Below are 15,169 nucleotides of genomic sequence, written 5' to 3' on the forward strand. Positions count from 1 at the left end.
GGCCGTCGGGGCATGCTGCGACGGAATCGAAGTGTGTTTGTTCTTCATCTGCGAGAGTCGATGTGCAGAGAGAGAGAGAATCTGGTTTTGTTTTCGGGAGTCTTCGTATCATATCAGCATTCATGTCTGTTCAAGTTTCACAAGAGTCCTCATCATTGAAACGGGTAGATGTGTTTATCGTTTTATTATTAAAGCGACTAGCAGACCTATATTCGACACGCCCTGGGTATATATATGTAAACTTCGATTCGATTGAAAAAAAAACTTCTGTTGTTTCAGCAAGCCCTAAAAGTGAAAGGAACCTAGAAGGAAAAGAAGAAGAAGAATTAACCATTAGTCCTGCTAATCCATCCCAAGTCAAGTAAGTAACCGACGACGCCCATGTAACTTAAGAAGATGAAAGGCGGAATTGTCAAAAGGGATGTACAGTACATCATACATGTGCTGTACGACAAAGTCACCCTGCCGGTCGGAAGAGCCAATCGGTCTCTGGCGTCGGGATGAGGTAGTTTGTGATGTTGAATTCGTTTGTCACAGGCGCTGTCGCTACGGCAGCTGTCGGCTCGGTCCCCGTCAAGCCGTGGATCGACATGGGATTGTTGTTGCTGACGAGGTCGTTGATACCGGTGGTGGCGGTGGTGACCGCATCCTCAGTCGGGGCGGTCGGGACACGGGGGACGTTGAAGAAGCCAAAGACGTCGAGATACTCGAGTTCGTTCGGTGCTGGATTTCTAACCGACAGCGCGGATGTCGCACGCGTTGCGGCCGCAGCGCCGCCGGACGATGACGAAGACGACAACGCGCCGCGTGGCTGTCGGGATATGAGGAAATCGAGATCGAACGCGCAGCGACGCATGTCCGCCAAGATCTTCACCGATGACGGGGTCATGCGCTCGCCGTTGATGCCCGCGGACTGCTCGTACTCTTTGTACTCGTCTAGGACGCGTCGCAGGATTGTGCTGTAGCGCTCAGCCACTTTCCAGTACTTGCCCATGCGAGTGAGGGTGTCGACGAAGAAAAGGATGTCCGGGCTGACCGTGTGGGCGATGGTGGAGCCATGGACGAGGAGCAGTCGCGCGGACACCCAGAGGGTAAAAGCAAAGGGCGGGCCGAGTTTGTCGAGCATGCCGCTGTCGACGACGAATCTGGCGAGGGAAAGGATGTTTTCAACGGCGACCAGGCATCTTTGGCTAGCGCTGTACGAGGGGGTGAATATCGGTGAGCGTGTCGTTGGATACGCTGCCGATGAATGGAGACGGATGACAGCTCTGGTCTGATTAGCATCTTTATCGCATTCTTACTGCGAAGAAACTCACGTCTGATACGTTGCGTGCAGCATAACCCAGTCGCAGTGGACAGCCTTGTTCGACTTAGACGTGCTGAACAGACGGGACGAGTCCTCGTAGGCATACTCAGTGGGAAGATTGAATTCCCACGAGGTCAGCTCGCTGTCCAGCTTACGGTACGTGGCCTGCCACTCTTCGACGTCTGACAGCGCACCAATGTCCACTGGGCGTTTCAAGAACAGGTGGATTCGGGAGAGGATACCCAGGATATCAACATACAGACCGAACGATCCAACATTCTCAGCGTAGCTCATGTAGTCAGCACGACTACCCATGTGATGGAACCAGCGCGTCTCTACCGGCTGGTTTTTGATGAAGAACTCGTCCTTGCACGGCAGCTTGCGGTCGATGTCTTTGTCGTCCAGCGCAAAGTCGAATGCCGTCGCAATAGTAGAGTAGCGGTCCAGTAGGTACACCATCCAGAAGAGTCGTCGTCTGCTCTCGTCCTCGATCCAGGTCTCTGGCTCTGGGAGGATCACCGCTCTGAGGGTATATATCGAGGGATAAGCAGACGAGATGAGCGACGAGCCCGATTCGACGGCCAGTCCCAGCTGGACCACGGATCGAGCGATGACAGCCAGCAGCTTCCAGCCCGGTGGACCGTTGGATGAGCCGACAAAGTCCAGAGTCAGAATAACTAGCGCCTGCAGAGCTTTGACGGAAGAATTCTCCAGACCGTAGAGGAGGACCTTCTGCTTGGAAGACTCATAGTAACGCTTCCGGTTCTGCTCATTCAGCCGAGGGTCTGTAGAAAAGCGCAGCGCTGTAGCCACAATCGCATACAGAACGATGCGGTCAGCCTCTTCCAGTGGTGAAGGGCCAAAGAAAGTGTCCAAGATCGTCCGTCGATGGAGAATCGGACACCAGGTGTTAATGTGTTCGAAGTAGAGGTCTACCAACGCGTAGAGCAAGTCATACGGCGGCAGATCAAGCTCAGGATCCGCGAGGGACTGCTCCTGGTTGGAGAATATGTTAACAGGCACCTTCAATGACGACTCGTTCCGTGTATAATCGTTCTGAGAGGCGTCCTGGACCGCTTGCAACGGAGCTGCAGAGATACCGTTCTGAACACGGGGCTGCCCCGTATCCTTGGCCGACGTCTCTGATGGACTCGTAATTGAGGTATCGTGATTGATGGACCCCACGTCATTCTGTCTGCGCGGTAGGGATATAGACGACGAGTCTTGAAAGTATAGAGCGGCGGCCGGACTGAGGCCGTGGGCCGCAGACGGCTCTGATGGAGAGCTGTAGGAAGGTGCAGCACCTACATTAAAGTCATGGCTCAACCGGTGCTGGTTCTGGAGGATATGTGTCTCAATGATACGGCCTTGCGACTGGATGATGGCCTCCAGTCTGTCTGCAACCGTTTAGTCATCTGGACGCCAACAAGGCCTCAAAAACATACCAAGCCGCTGCTCCAGCTCCTTGCCATAGCCCGCCCTCAGGCCAGGCTTCTTCCGCTCCTTGTACTCACACAGCTGGCCATTGCGTGCGCACCAGCCGCAACTGGGCTGCGCTCGATCTATCTTCGTAATCAGAAAGTTATAAACGGCGCTGGTCAAGAGAGAACATACCGCATTTCACCTTTCTCTGCTTGCAGAGCTCACATCTTGACCCGTCAGTCTGCCGGTCGTCCACGGACGCCGCGAGAAGAACAAGAACACAAGAAAGAAAGAGACAACACGGTGTTGACACAGAAAGCGGAATACCTACGACACGGCGATGGGACGCTTTCTTTTCAGCCCGCGAGACGCGTTACCGTTCTGATCGACGAGCTCGCTTCCGCTCTCGGTGCCAGACCAAGCATCCTCGGGATGGTGAACGCCGTCATGGTCGCTGCCCTGCCGGCCTCTCCGTGCAGCCGGGATGACAGGAGCAGCAGCTTTCGGCATTGTGATATAGCGAGAGATGGACGACGCAGCAGCTCCATCAGCATGCAGGCGCTGGCTATCTATCCGGGATGGCCACACGCACGACGCGGATGAGCTGACAGGCCCCTAAGCAGGAACCGGATGATCTCAGCCTGAGAGAACGCGAGACAGATCCTGGCGAGAGAAGCTTCGAGGAGGTCGAGCAGCAGACGCGGTCCAAACTTGAACCCCGCAAAAGACGGCGTGCCCCGATCAGGCATGGCGGGCGCTGCTCCTCCACCGTGCCATCGAGCCTCACGCGCCGCCAGTCCTCAAGCTGCGCGGTTCTCGAGCAGAGCAGCGGGTTTGTTCGCGATGCAGAGCGTCCCCGGATGTCGTTCTTCCATCCAGCAGCCTCGTTCGACGTGATCGTCGCGACGGGCCGACTCGGGGAGCAATGTCCCGAGCTGGATCCATCCGCATGGAGCTCTGGCCTCGACGCGGGAGGCTGAAGATGATCTCCCCATATGTAGACGGATTGGCCGGTCGATATTCCGAGATGCCTTTTTGCCGGCTTGAAATACGGCGCAGTCGCCCGGTTTCCCTCGATATCTTGTGCTCGTAGCCTCACTGGTCTATCTGCTGGTCTGTCGGGAGCGTTATCAGATACATCTACATCGAGGTCTATCTCTGTCTTCTTTGTCTCCAGCATGGCTACTGCACGAGAGTTCCCTCTTATCAAAGAGGTCAGGACGTACCTCATCGACGGCGTCGGTGCCGGGGGTGACTATCACAACGTCAGTTGTACAACCCTAACCCATGTCGACAATCTGCTGAATACAATCACAGGTCAACGGAGGCCACTGGCTAGTCGACAGCTCGATCTCTACCCCCATGGCAAGATGGGAACAGTACCGCGCCTCGAGGACCAGCTGGGGCATCAACGTCCTGGGCTCCTTCTGTGTCGAGATTGAGGCTACCGACGGAACCAAGGGCTTTGCCACGGGATTTGGAGGTCCTCCCGCATGCTGGCTGGTCCAGCAGCATTTCGAGAGATTCTTGCTAGGCGCAGGTAGGAATACTTGCCTCTACTAGGATGGACATGGCTAAGTGCGCAGATCCCCGCGACACGAACAACCTCTTCGAAAAGATGTACCGCGCGTCCATGTTCTACGGCCGCAAAGGACTGCCAGTAGCGGTCATCTCCGTCGTCGATCTCGCCCTTTGGGACCTGTTGGGCAAGATCCGCAACGAGCCTGTCTACAAGCTTATCGGCGGGGCCACGCGCTCGCGGCTGGACTTCTACTGCACGGGCCCAGAGCCCGGAGCAGCCAAGGCGATGGGATTCTCTGGGGCCAAAGTGCCTTTGCCTTACGGGCCAGATGAGGGCGTTGACGGTCTGCTCCGGAACGTGGAGTTCCTCCGCAAGCACAGGGAGAATGTCGGCCCTGACTTCCCGCTGCGGGTGGACTGCTACATGTCCCTGAACGTGTCGTACACGATCCAGCTCGTCAAAAAGTGCGAGCAAGAGGGCCTCAACATCGACTGGTGGGAGGAGTGTCTCACCCCTGACGACTTCGACGGCCACGCGCTGCTCAAGAGAGCCCACCCCACCGTCAAGTTTACCACGGGTGAACATGAGTTCTCAAGATACGGCTTCCGCAAGCTGGTCGAGGGCCGCAACCTGGACATCCTCCAGCCGGACGTGATGTGGGTGGGTGGTCTGACAGAGCTGCTCAAGGTCTCTTCCATGGCCGCAGCCTACGACATCCCCGTCGTCCCGCACGCCTCTGGGCCGTACTCGTACCATTTCGTCGTCTCGCAGCCCAACACGCCGTTCCAGGAGTACCTGGCCAACTCCGCGGACGGGAAGAGCGTCGAGCCGGTCTTTGGACCGCTCTTCACGAACGAGCCCATTCCCTCTCGCGGTTATCTCGATGTGTCCGAGCTGGACCGGCCGGGATTCGGTCTCGAGCTGAACCCGGCTGCGCGGTTGATACCAGCTGCGTCGATCCTATCCCCTGCGCCTCAGAAGAGTCTCAGTCTGCCGGTGGAGAGGGAGGAGACCAATGGAACTGCCTGAGTTGCTGGGGAAGACTCATAGAGTCGATTTATGATCAACAGTTCTGCGGCCAGTCTGCATTTGTTTCATGTAATTTATGTATGCCCCGCTGCTCGCCTATGTTGGCATATACCTATATCACGTAATCTAGTCACATAGAGAATGTAACCTCTTAGAACGTTGAATTAGCTAATACTAAGTAAGTGTTTAATCGACAAGATCCCATATAGATCTGACAATCTGGAGTACCTCAAGGACTCCACATTCACCATCTATGACATAATCTGTAGAGAAACATAAACCTCTCATCTACAACATCATATCAGTAATCACAATTAACCAACTTACCCCGTATATATCAGGCCGCAAAATTACTCCGTTGTAGTACTACCGTCCTGGCGATCGGCGATCGGACACACTATCGGACCACCTCCGATCGAGTGTGGGGGAACCCCTCGGGGTATCATCACCCCGAAGACCCCGAGCATGTTTGGGGCTATCTTATCCGACGGTCTGGCGGGGTATGGATGGTTCGCTCGGAGTGCTCGTGCTGGTGCTCGTGCGCCGCATTGTGAGACCTTTGAGATAGTGAAAGGGGGGGGGGGGAAGGCAACTGAGCTTTGTTCTAGATGTCTATGGTGTGTGGTTGGTTGATCGATTTCCAATTAATTCATCGATTGAGTGGTTTCTTTTTAGTTTCGTAGATTAATTGATAATCGCTCTCAACAGAACAGGCGGTTTTCGATGTTTATGTCGTGTATCGCGCGCGATGATGATTAACTAATGATAATAGGAAGAATAATTAGGAGCTACTGTCAGTTCCTGGGATCGGAGAACTGAGGTCATCTTCTATCTTGTATGATTATCATTATCGGACCAGACCAGAGCAGAACAACACGCATTCAAATTCCAATTTTCATCAGAGTACCTAGTCGAACAAAATGCCCCTCCCTCAACTCCTCGTCGGCAAAGTCGCCGCTATCACGGGCGGGTTGTCAGGTATCGGAAGGGTACGTATACATACTATGGCCATGTCCCTACCCATCAGACCATCCAGCTCATGGTCTCTATCAATCACTCTCTTATCTGACTGCTAACTCAATAATGAATCTTCCCAGGCCATTGCCCTCGAATACCTCCGCCAGGGCGCCCTCGTCGCCGTCAACCACCTCGGCACAGAACCAGAAACCACCCTCGTCGAAGCCCTCCATCGAGATGCGGACAAAATCATCGCCGAAGCAGCAGAAGGCGAAAGGCAGCCTGCAGAAGGAGAACGACAACAGACCAGACGGTTGATCACCGTCCCGGGGGACATATCGCAGCCGGAGACGGGGACGGCGTTTGTCGCGCGCACGGTGGAGGCGTTTGGACGGTTGGATGTGTTCGTGAGTAATGCGGGGGTGTGTGAGTTTAGGAAGTTTTTAGAGTGTGTCTCTTCTTCTCCTTCTTCTTCATTCGTTCAAATTACGATTTCTCCCGACTCGATTGCGATCCAACTAAACCAAGAGATGTCGCTAATAAAGAACCCCAAAGAATCTCACCCACCCTCCTCACCCACACCATCTCCACCAACCTCTCCGGATCCTTCTACGCCACGCAAGCCGCCGCCCGCCAAATGGCCCTCTCCCAATCGCCCCCCGGCGGCTCCATCATCGGGATCAGCTCCATCTCCGCGCTCGTCGGCGGCGGCGGGCAGACGCACTACACGCCCACGAAAGCCGGCGTGCTGAGCCTGATGCAGTCGTGCGCCGTCGCGCTGGGCAAGTATAACATCCGGTGTAATGCGCTCCTCCCTGGGACGATCCGGACGCAGATGAACGAGGAGGATTTGCAGGATGAGGGGAAGAGGGGATATATGGAGGGACGGGTGCCGCTGGGGAGGTTGGGGAGGCCGGAGGATCTGGCGGGGCCGGCGGTATTTCTGGCGTGTGAGGAGTTGAGTGGGTATGTGGTGAGTTCTCTCTCTCCCTCTCATTTTGGGTGTATATTGGTTTTATTCATGGATGTGGATGGGATGTGCTGACTGGATACAGACCGGGGCTCAGCTCCTCGTGGATGGAGGGTTGTTTGTTAACCTGCAGTGATTTCATTTCCGTTTACATCTATCTACGCAGTATCTACTACTATCTACGACCTTTCAGGTTACGGTACATAGCAGACAGGATCAATAATGACTTTTCTAATATCATCCACCCTAGACAAGGTATCACATCACGTAGACTATATCTCAACCCCATACGCCTTGACCGCAACCCCTCCCCAAACGCCTCTCTTCAGCTCCTCGCTCAGCCCGCGCTTCTCCAGCACGCCCTCCACGACACTCCTCCACCGCCGCCAGGAGACCTCATTCCCACCCCCTCCAACGTTGCACACCGGCCAGTCCGACCCGAACAGCACCCTCTCGGGGCCGAACGCGTCAAACACGGCATCCGTCCAGGGCTGTAGCCGCTCAACGAGGGAGGGAATATCAGGTTCTGGGGTAGACGACAGGGGTGGGAGCTCCGAAAAGCTGCCCGAGAGTTTCATGTACGTTGTTGGGTGGGCGGCCATGGCAGCGATGAGGGCCTTCCACTCGACGTAGTCTGGATGCGTGGTTATAGACTCTGGTGACGAGTATGGGAGGCGGAGGTTCGGTTTGCAGAGGTGGTCTGGCGGACAGCGGTCAGTTCGAGGGATAGGAGCGAATACAATGCGTAGACATGCAGAAGTACAGTAGATATGGAGAAGACATACTGATCACAAAAACCACCCTCTCCTTCTCCTCAACACCATCGTACACTCTCCCCATCATCTCCACCGCCTCTCTCAACTGCCACAGCCCTCGCTGCCGCGCATCAACCCCCAGATCAAACACCAGCCCTTCCCTCCCCAACCACTTCAGCCCATCAATGAAACCCTGCCCCAGCATCACCCCGGACGGCTTGTCCTGCAGGAGATACCGCACCCCGCGGACCTTACTCCAGACCGCCTCCGTGCGCGTCCGCTCCTTGACTAGTGCCATGTATTTCCTCAAAGCATCTGGACCTGCAGGAACCGGTGCCCACGGTACGATCCCCAGACACAGCGAGCGGTCCACGTCCCGGTGTCCTTCACTGGGGCTGGGCTCTCCCAGCGCGATGCGCGTCAGGAACGAGACCTCGTCGAGGGCGTGCGTCCAGCCGTCCGAGGATTCGTCGAGCGACGAGATGCGGTCCGTTTCGAGGAAGATGAAGCCCCGGAGGTAGGTCGACTGCGTCGTGTCGGGGGACGCCGAGGTCGAGGCAGTCGCCGTGCGGTACTCGTCGATGGAGTGCTGCGAGCCCAGGGGGTTTTCGGGGCCATGCCAGGCAAGCGACGGGAGATGAGTGGCGGGAAAGAGGTGGATGTGTGAGTCGACGATTGGAATCGGCATGCCTGCTATCATCTCGTCTCGTCTCTTCTCTTGTCTGGGGGTGATCCTGTGGGGTAAGCAGTCTAGAAATGCGGGGTTGGAACAACCTCGACAGCACAAATACGAAAGCAACTGGGTATCTACACAAAATGAACTGAAAAGACTCGAACGAGAAAAACAGTTTCAATCAGACTGTCAATGATTCAACAAGCAAGGGGAGAAGAAAATGAAATGGACGGAGGACCGCCGCAACCAGACCACATCATCGGCAGTCATTATGCCGAGCGGGTTTGGATTTGCGCCGTTGAGATACGAACCTCCACTGAGCACCTTGCCAGCATGTCAAGATATAAGAGCCTTCCAGACCCTCAAGATACAGAAGTGTGAGTATCTGCTACTGTACAAGCATGCTCCGGTGGACGCTGGCCTCATCCCAGCTTCGACATTATCAACTCAGACATACCCAGTCAGCAGCCTCTAACCTGCAGGAGCACCATGCGGCTCCGCCTCCCTGGCCCCTGGACTTGAAGAAGCATCTAGCCGAGGTTTGTCCGACGTCTCGTCCTCAGTAAACGTGCGTGTACTGTACAAGATAACTGACTCGACTAGATGGCGTGCGATGCGTTCCCCGCTCTCGAATCTGTATCTATTCGACGGCTCTCCTCGGCATCCCAGCAACAGACGCAACGATCCACGGTTCGTGCTACTAGCGATGGGGCTTCCCCGCAGAAGGCCTGAGACCATCTCCACCTTCTCCAGGCCACGACCCGCGCGATACACGTCCGTGCTTGGCCCCCGACCGGAAATCGTCTCGGGAATGCGCTATCAATTTGAAGCTGGAGAGGTTCGCTCCGCACCTCTGCCTCTGGTGATGAGACACTGTCTACTTACCTAGGTAGATTAAGCAGTTGTCGGGAACCGGTCCGTGAGTGTTGTGGGGTATTGCCGTATGTATTTATATGCCCGTGGTAAACCGGTCTGCGGCAACATAGAACTGTCTGTGCGACGTTCAGTTAATAACATCCTGATCTGTCTGGCCCGACCGATATCTATCCATCTTCTGAGAAAAAACGCCCTCTTCAGCAGTATTTGACGAGAAGATAAGTGGAAGGCCAACAAATATGGCGGCACCCGAAATCCCAAAGAAACAAAAGGCCGTCATCTATGACCAGCCGGGGACCATCTCGACCAAAGTCGTCGAGCTTGACGTGCCCGAACCGGGAATGGGTGAGGTGCTGATTAACCTGTATGTGCTGCCAGTCTGAAGCCAGTTTCAGTCTGGTTGTATCTCTACAACGCAATGCAACCTAACTCTGGCAGAACACACTCCGGCGTCTGCCACTCGGACTTTGGTGTCATGACCAACTCTGTTCGTGGAATCCGTGCCCATTCTTACGGGGGCTGTACTGACGGTCCATCAGTGGAGTATACTTCCGTTCCCGACCCAGCCAGGCCAGGTTGGCGGTCACGAAGGAGTCGGACGAGTCGTCAAGCTCGGGCCAGGAACAGAAAGATCGGGGGTCAAGGTCGGTGACAGGGTCGGAGTGAAATGGGTGTCTAGCGCCTGTGGCAATTGCTGTACGTCTCCCCTTTCATATGCCAAGATCCATACGGTATATCACGCTGACTTGACTTGAACGCAGTGCCATGCCAGGCCGGCTCCGACGGACTCTGCTTCGACCAGAAGATTTCGGGATACTACACCCCGGGCACGTTCCAGCAGTACGTCCTCGGCCCGGCCAACTACGTGACGCCGATTCCCGACAACCTGCCCTCCGACGAGGCCGCGCCGATGCTCTGTGCCGGGGTCACGGTGCATGCCGCGCTCAAGCGCAGCAGGGCCCGTCCCGGCGACTGGATTGTCATCTCCGGCGCGGGCGGCGGTCTGGGCCATCTCGCGGTGCAGCTAGCGAGCCGGGGCATGGGCCTGAGAGTCATCGGCGTCGACCACGGCAGCAAGGCGGAGCTAGTCAAGGCCTCCGGGGCGGAGCACTTTGTCGACGTGACGCAGTTCCCGACGGACGACAAGGGCGCCGCCATCAGCGCGCACGTCAAGTCGCTCGCGGGCGGACTGGGCGCGCACGCCGTTGTCGTCTGCACGGCCTCCAACGCCGCCTACGCGCAGAGCGTGCAGTTCCTGCGCTTCAACGGCACCGTCGTCTGCGTCGGTATTCCTGAAGGTGACCCGCAGCCGATCGCAACAGCCTTTCCAGGGAACATCCTCTTCCAGCACTACACCATCACGGGTTCGGCCGTTGGCAACCGGACGGATGCGATCGAGACGATGGACTTTGCAGCGCGAGGCATCATCAAGTCGCACTTCCGGACGGAGAAGATGGAGGCGTTGACGAGCGTGTTTGAGCAGATGCGCAAGGGAGAGCTGCAGGGACGAGTCGTACTGGATCTGTCGTGAGTAGCGAGATATATACTCGCGTAGATATATATATATATATGTGTATGTGACCATTTCGCATCACAAATTCTGCACAACAGCAAATTTAGAAGCCAAAATAAAGAAAAAAAAATATTCATAAAAGTAACGTCTGGCATAGCCTGAAGACTGAACTGAATAAAAGAAAACTGAAATAGTCTGCAATGGATGTTGAGAAAAAAAAGGAACCAAAAAAGGATCCGCCAAGGGCGATCCGCTGACCGACGCAGGACTCGAACCTGCAATCTCTTGATCCGTAGTCAAGCGCCTTACCATTGGGCCAGCCGGCCAGGTTGTTTGCATGGCTGAGGCATAGGTAGCTCATGAAGTGAATATGATTTGTGGGTAAACCGGCAACGTCTCGCGTAGATCCCGGTGGCGACACGTGGGGGCGGCGGTTCTGCCAACTCAGACCGTTCTTCGGAACACGTGCCGCTGGCAACGGGTGCAAACATGCCGGTTGGGAATGATCTGCCTCGTGCGACGGTGCCTGGACCCTGGACCCTGGACCTTGCAGTGAGGAGTTAGAAGTACATGTAGCCATCTCCGAGGTTGGTAAGGTCGATGTTGCTGCTGTTTATGTATGTACTACTCTGGGACTCCGCTCGTCTGTCGTCGCCGCGGGTGGAACCTGGCCAGCGTGATTTTTTGGAAGCCGTTGATGACAACAACTCTGTCGGCCTGATCAGCGCTGACAGCAATGCAATGCCCGTCGGGACATGATACCGGAATGAGTGGATCTTGTGTGAGGGTTTTCGTCGTCTGCTGCAGCTGCAGGTATTCAATAACCTAGGTATATTAACTGCAGCAATCTGCTCCATACTACTACTGTACTCCAGGACTCACGGGATTCAACTAAACTGACTGACTGCAGAAATAATGACGGCAGTTGCACGCCTCCTCCCTCTCAGTCCCGATTCCCAACCAACAGGTTCGGACCAGGAAGACCCCTGTTCGTCAGAGACGATCAGCCACCAACATCAAACAAGGGGAGCTTGCCGGCAGCCTCAGGAATCCAACAACCATCGGCGGGTCAAATGATCTGTCCGCTATGCGAGTTAACCCTAGCGCGCGGGGGTGTTGCTAACTTAAAGTTGGGTGTTGATCCCCAGCACCGTGAGGTTGTTGTCTCTAGCAGCACCCACGACCCAATCGCTAGCGTCCCTAGTCGCCAATAGCGTGCTCGCTTTTGAAATTACGGGGCGGGCGCGCGTCCCAGAGCATCTACGCTGCACCAGACCGTCGATGGATTCGATCCACCGGTACCAGAGTTGAGCCGTCGCCAAGAGAGCGTAGTTCCAAGTGTCATCAGGATAGTGTGCATTGAATGTGCTGTACAACAGGCAAAGCCAGCTTGCAGAGCGAACAACAACAAGTAAAAGATGGAACATGCTATGGACAGAAACGATCCAAGGACCAGCCTGATATAGTATATCTGGCGTAGCAAGGGTTGACTTTGATAAAGGAAAGTGGCAGAAAACGAGATACGAGGGGGGGGGGGGGGGAATATCAAGAAAGAAATGACCAATCTATGCCGTATGGGTATGGGAACCACGCCGGAGCTCCTATGTCATCTAAACTGGGTATATCCCGGTATCTCGTCCAGCTCGACATGCTAATATGAACCTGTCGTTTATCTCGTCCGTTTCGTACTGCTTCCGCCAAGGCCTGCTGCCGGTCTCTTGTGTCCGGAGCTCGTTGGCAGCGCCTCCTGAACCAGAGACCGCAGCTTGAGGATATACGATGTCCGCGCGCGGTTGACTTCAATCGTGTCGAGGATGCTCATCAGGTTCTCATAATGGGCCTGCAGAACGGGAGTGGGTAGCTGCTCCAGAGCGTCCAGAACGAAGAAATCCCGCGTGTCAGTGGCGTGGTCGGTGCGGCCGATGAGCTGCTCGTAAAGGTTGCGGTCGTCTTCGTCTTCATCGGGGAGGGGAACCCGGCCCCACGTATTGCCTTCGAAGGCGTCAATGTTGCGCGTGGATATCTCCTTCAGCAGATTTACCAGCGCCTCGGCTGCTTCTTTCGTTCCGTACGGGAACCGCGCGCTTATGTTCGTCTCAATCCGGTTGACCTCCTGGCGTAACCGTCTCACAACATCCCTGACTTCCATGCTGCTACTGTCCACAGGGAGATACCCCGTCTCGCGGTATCTGTCAAAGTCGGCGAGCAGCCTCCGTAGCCTCTCGTGCACCTTGTCAAAGTAGATGGCTGCGCAGGCTCCGGCCGGCATGGCCTTTCGCAGGCTGACGTACACATTGTCGTCGTGCACGGCCAATCTGAAAATGGTGGCCTCGAAATCGCCCTGGACAACGCACTGCTCCGGCGTGCGTGATTGCTCCGCCGTCTCCACGAGGTCGGGGCGGAAGTCCTCGGGGAGGATGCTTTCTCTGAAGGCCGAGATAATGTCTCGCACCTTCTCCTGACGGCTCATGGATCCCTCTTGTTCTGACATCTCCCCCTCTTCGTCACCGGAGCTGTCGGAGAGGTCGCTGTTGCCGTCACTGTCGGGACGGGCCTGCTCCTCGAGCTCCCTATGGGCACGGGACCGGGGGACGGACATGTCGCCGATGGAAAGCTTCCGGAACTGTCTCGTAGGGGCAGACATAAGCACAATTGGTAGCGGAGAACCTGCTGGAGCGTGTGTGTACTGTACTGGTGGTGGTTGTGAAAGCCGCGACGGTCCAATGGATATATATAGAGTTTCTCCCGAACCACGGGTGAGAGTGGGCACCGTGAGCCAAAAGGCCCCAACACGCGGCAGCCTGGATGCCACAGCAGAAGAGCTTGTTCATCCTGTACTCTATGACATCTCTGAATGACCGAGCAAGCATTCCAAGGGCCGCCTCTGCTTTGCCGCAGGCTACCCAAACTCCGGAGGGCGCAGCTCGGGCATCCCGGAGGTCAACGCAGGGGCGAGAAGATCAAAAATGTGACAGTAGGTCAGATTGCCGTGCCAGACCAACAGCGCTTAGAAGGCAAGACAGGAGGAGACGGGAGCAGAGGAGATAGAACCATGGCACCGGGACGGGGTGTGCAGAGAGACGAAGTTGGGGAACAGAGACAGGAGAGACCCAGAGAATGAAAAAAAAAGGGGACGGAAGACCTGCCGAGCCGCATGATCTGCTCTAGCAATGCAGGCAACGATGTCATCTCGAGCGTCGTCCGCAGCTAATTATAGCACTCCATCGAGTTTGGGGAGGGGGTCGTTGGTCCGATTGACTCGGTCTGCCGTGGAGGAGCACCGCCGTGCTGCTTGATTCAGGAAGGACATGAAGCAGAGCAGCAGAACCGCCGGCGGCGGTGTCCGTGACAGCAGACCTGGAGGAGAGATATTTCTGCTCGAGATGGGGACAGCTCTCATCGCGGCGTCATCCTCGCCAACCCCGAGGCGCCGTTTGGCGGAGACGATGTTGGTTCCCCGTTTTTCCCAACTCTGGACGCCAGACAACGATGTTGGTGCCGCTATCTCAACGCTCTGCCATGGAACAGCGCTCCGGGCCGTTCCTTGAGCCTTCAGACTGATGAGCCATTCTCCATTCCATTTTCCAGCCCCGTGCGGCGCGGGCTTATCGCTGCCAGGACGTCGTGAGGCGGCGGGTGGGTTGCCAACGCCGTGAGAAAAGGACAAGCGGGGGCCGCTGGTGCGTCGATAGTGAGCGGTTCGCCGTACCAGAGGCAGCGGTGCAGATGCTTAAACCTGCTTAAACCTAGCTAGCTGGACGCTGGAAGCGATCCGGAAGGACACGCGGTCGGTTGGGGATGATGATGGCTTGTCCCCGAGCGACGGATCCGCCAGGGCCCAAGCCAGCCCCGTGCGCCGCAGTTCTGACATGTCCATCATCCACGACTCCATACGACGGCGCAAAGCAACACCTTCACACGAGCCGTGCCTCGTCAAGCAGGCCAATAGGCCATGCCCACGCCCTGGCTCATCCCCAGGGACTTGGTATTTACTCTACGAGATCCCCTGCAGTCTTCCCTGTCCGTGCAACCCGATCTCCTGTCACTGACGTCCTGAGACAGCGGCTGCAAGGGTGGCCGATAACCAGAAAAGCTAGGAAAAACCACACAAAGTGAACATGCCTGGCGGATGATCCGATCGCCTGA

The 15,169-nt window shown here is 56.0% G+C and overlaps 9 protein-coding genes and 1 non-coding gene across 10 annotated transcripts; 4 read left to right on the forward strand and 6 right to left on the reverse strand.

Annotated features, from left to right (window-relative positions):
* Nucleotides 1–457: 457 nt before the first annotated feature.
* VTN00DRAFT_5865 (uncharacterized protein) lies at nt 458–3,238 on the reverse strand (the record flags this gene model as incomplete). Its single annotated transcript, XM_069432442.1, has 5 exons — nt 458–1,268; nt 1,317–2,703; nt 2,752–2,868; nt 2,921–2,955; nt 3,060–3,238. The coding sequence occupies 5 exons, from the start codon at nt 3,236–3,238 to the stop codon at nt 458–460; spliced, it is 2,529 nt and encodes an 842-aa protein (XP_069288302.1).
* A 668-nt stretch (nt 3,239–3,906) lies between these two features.
* VTN00DRAFT_5866 (uncharacterized protein) lies at nt 3,907–5,279 on the forward strand (the record flags this gene model as incomplete). The annotated part of the gene is made up of 3 exons (XM_069432443.1): nt 3,907–3,993; nt 4,046–4,268; nt 4,315–5,279. 3 exons carry the CDS (start codon nt 3,907–3,909, stop codon nt 5,277–5,279), a joined length of 1,275 nt encoding a protein of 424 aa, XP_069288303.1.
* A 920-nt stretch (nt 5,280–6,199) lies between these two features.
* On the forward strand, nt 6,200–7,342 carry VTN00DRAFT_5867 (uncharacterized protein; the record flags this gene model as incomplete). Its single annotated transcript, XM_069432444.1, has 4 exons — nt 6,200–6,268; nt 6,377–6,684; nt 6,792–7,209; nt 7,292–7,342. 4 exons carry the CDS (start codon nt 6,200–6,202, stop codon nt 7,340–7,342), a joined length of 846 nt encoding a protein of 281 aa, XP_069288304.1.
* A 136-nt stretch (nt 7,343–7,478) lies between these two features.
* VTN00DRAFT_5868 (uncharacterized protein) lies at nt 7,479–8,649 on the reverse strand (the record flags this gene model as incomplete). The annotated part of the gene is made up of 2 exons (XM_069432445.1): nt 7,479–7,906; nt 7,992–8,649. 2 exons carry the CDS (start codon nt 8,647–8,649, stop codon nt 7,479–7,481), a joined length of 1,086 nt encoding a protein of 361 aa, XP_069288305.1.
* A 177-nt stretch (nt 8,650–8,826) lies between these two features.
* On the forward strand, nt 8,827–9,366 carry VTN00DRAFT_5869 (uncharacterized protein; the record flags this gene model as incomplete). The annotated part of the gene is made up of 3 exons (XM_069432446.1): nt 8,827–9,011; nt 9,086–9,173; nt 9,238–9,366. The coding sequence occupies 3 exons, from the start codon at nt 8,827–8,829 to the stop codon at nt 9,364–9,366; spliced, it is 402 nt and encodes a 133-aa protein (XP_069288306.1).
* Nucleotides 9,367–9,749: 383 nt separating this feature from the next.
* VTN00DRAFT_5870 (uncharacterized protein) lies at nt 9,750–11,041 on the forward strand (the record flags this gene model as incomplete). The annotated part of the gene is made up of 4 exons (XM_069432448.1): nt 9,750–9,874; nt 9,949–9,997; nt 10,050–10,206; nt 10,272–11,041. The coding sequence occupies 4 exons, from the start codon at nt 9,750–9,752 to the stop codon at nt 11,039–11,041; spliced, it is 1,101 nt and encodes a 366-aa protein (XP_069288307.1).
* Nucleotides 11,042–11,277: 236 nt separating this feature from the next.
* Nucleotides 11,278–11,349, reverse strand: VTN00DRAFT_t105. The gene has a single exon. It is a non-coding gene; the product is annotated as a tRNA-Arg (tRNA).
* Nucleotides 11,350–12,147: 798 nt separating this feature from the next.
* VTN00DRAFT_5871 (uncharacterized protein) lies at nt 12,148–12,450 on the reverse strand (the record flags this gene model as incomplete). The annotated part of the gene is made up of 1 exon (XM_069432449.1): nt 12,148–12,450. The coding sequence occupies one exon, from the start codon at nt 12,448–12,450 to the stop codon at nt 12,148–12,150; it is 303 nt and encodes a 100-aa protein (XP_069288308.1).
* A 242-nt stretch (nt 12,451–12,692) lies between these two features.
* On the reverse strand, nt 12,693–13,667 carry VTN00DRAFT_5872 (uncharacterized protein; the record flags this gene model as incomplete). The annotated part of the gene is made up of 1 exon (XM_069432450.1): nt 12,693–13,667. One exon carries the CDS (start codon nt 13,665–13,667, stop codon nt 12,693–12,695), a length of 975 nt encoding a protein of 324 aa, XP_069288309.1.
* A 567-nt stretch (nt 13,668–14,234) lies between these two features.
* On the reverse strand, nt 14,235–14,915 carry VTN00DRAFT_5873 (uncharacterized protein; the record flags this gene model as incomplete). Its single annotated transcript, XM_069432451.1, has 2 exons — nt 14,235–14,700; nt 14,770–14,915. 2 exons carry the CDS (start codon nt 14,913–14,915, stop codon nt 14,235–14,237), a joined length of 612 nt encoding a protein of 203 aa, XP_069288310.1.
* Nucleotides 14,916–15,169: the final 254 nt, after the last annotated feature.

The sequence above is a fragment of the Thermoascus crustaceus genome (assembly GCF_041956765.1).
Source record: "Thermoascus crustaceus strain CBS 181.67 unplaced genomic scaffold VTN00scaffold_3, whole genome shotgun sequence".
In the NCBI taxonomy this organism is placed as follows: domain Eukaryota; kingdom Fungi; phylum Ascomycota; class Eurotiomycetes; order Eurotiales; family Thermoascaceae; genus Thermoascus; species Thermoascus crustaceus.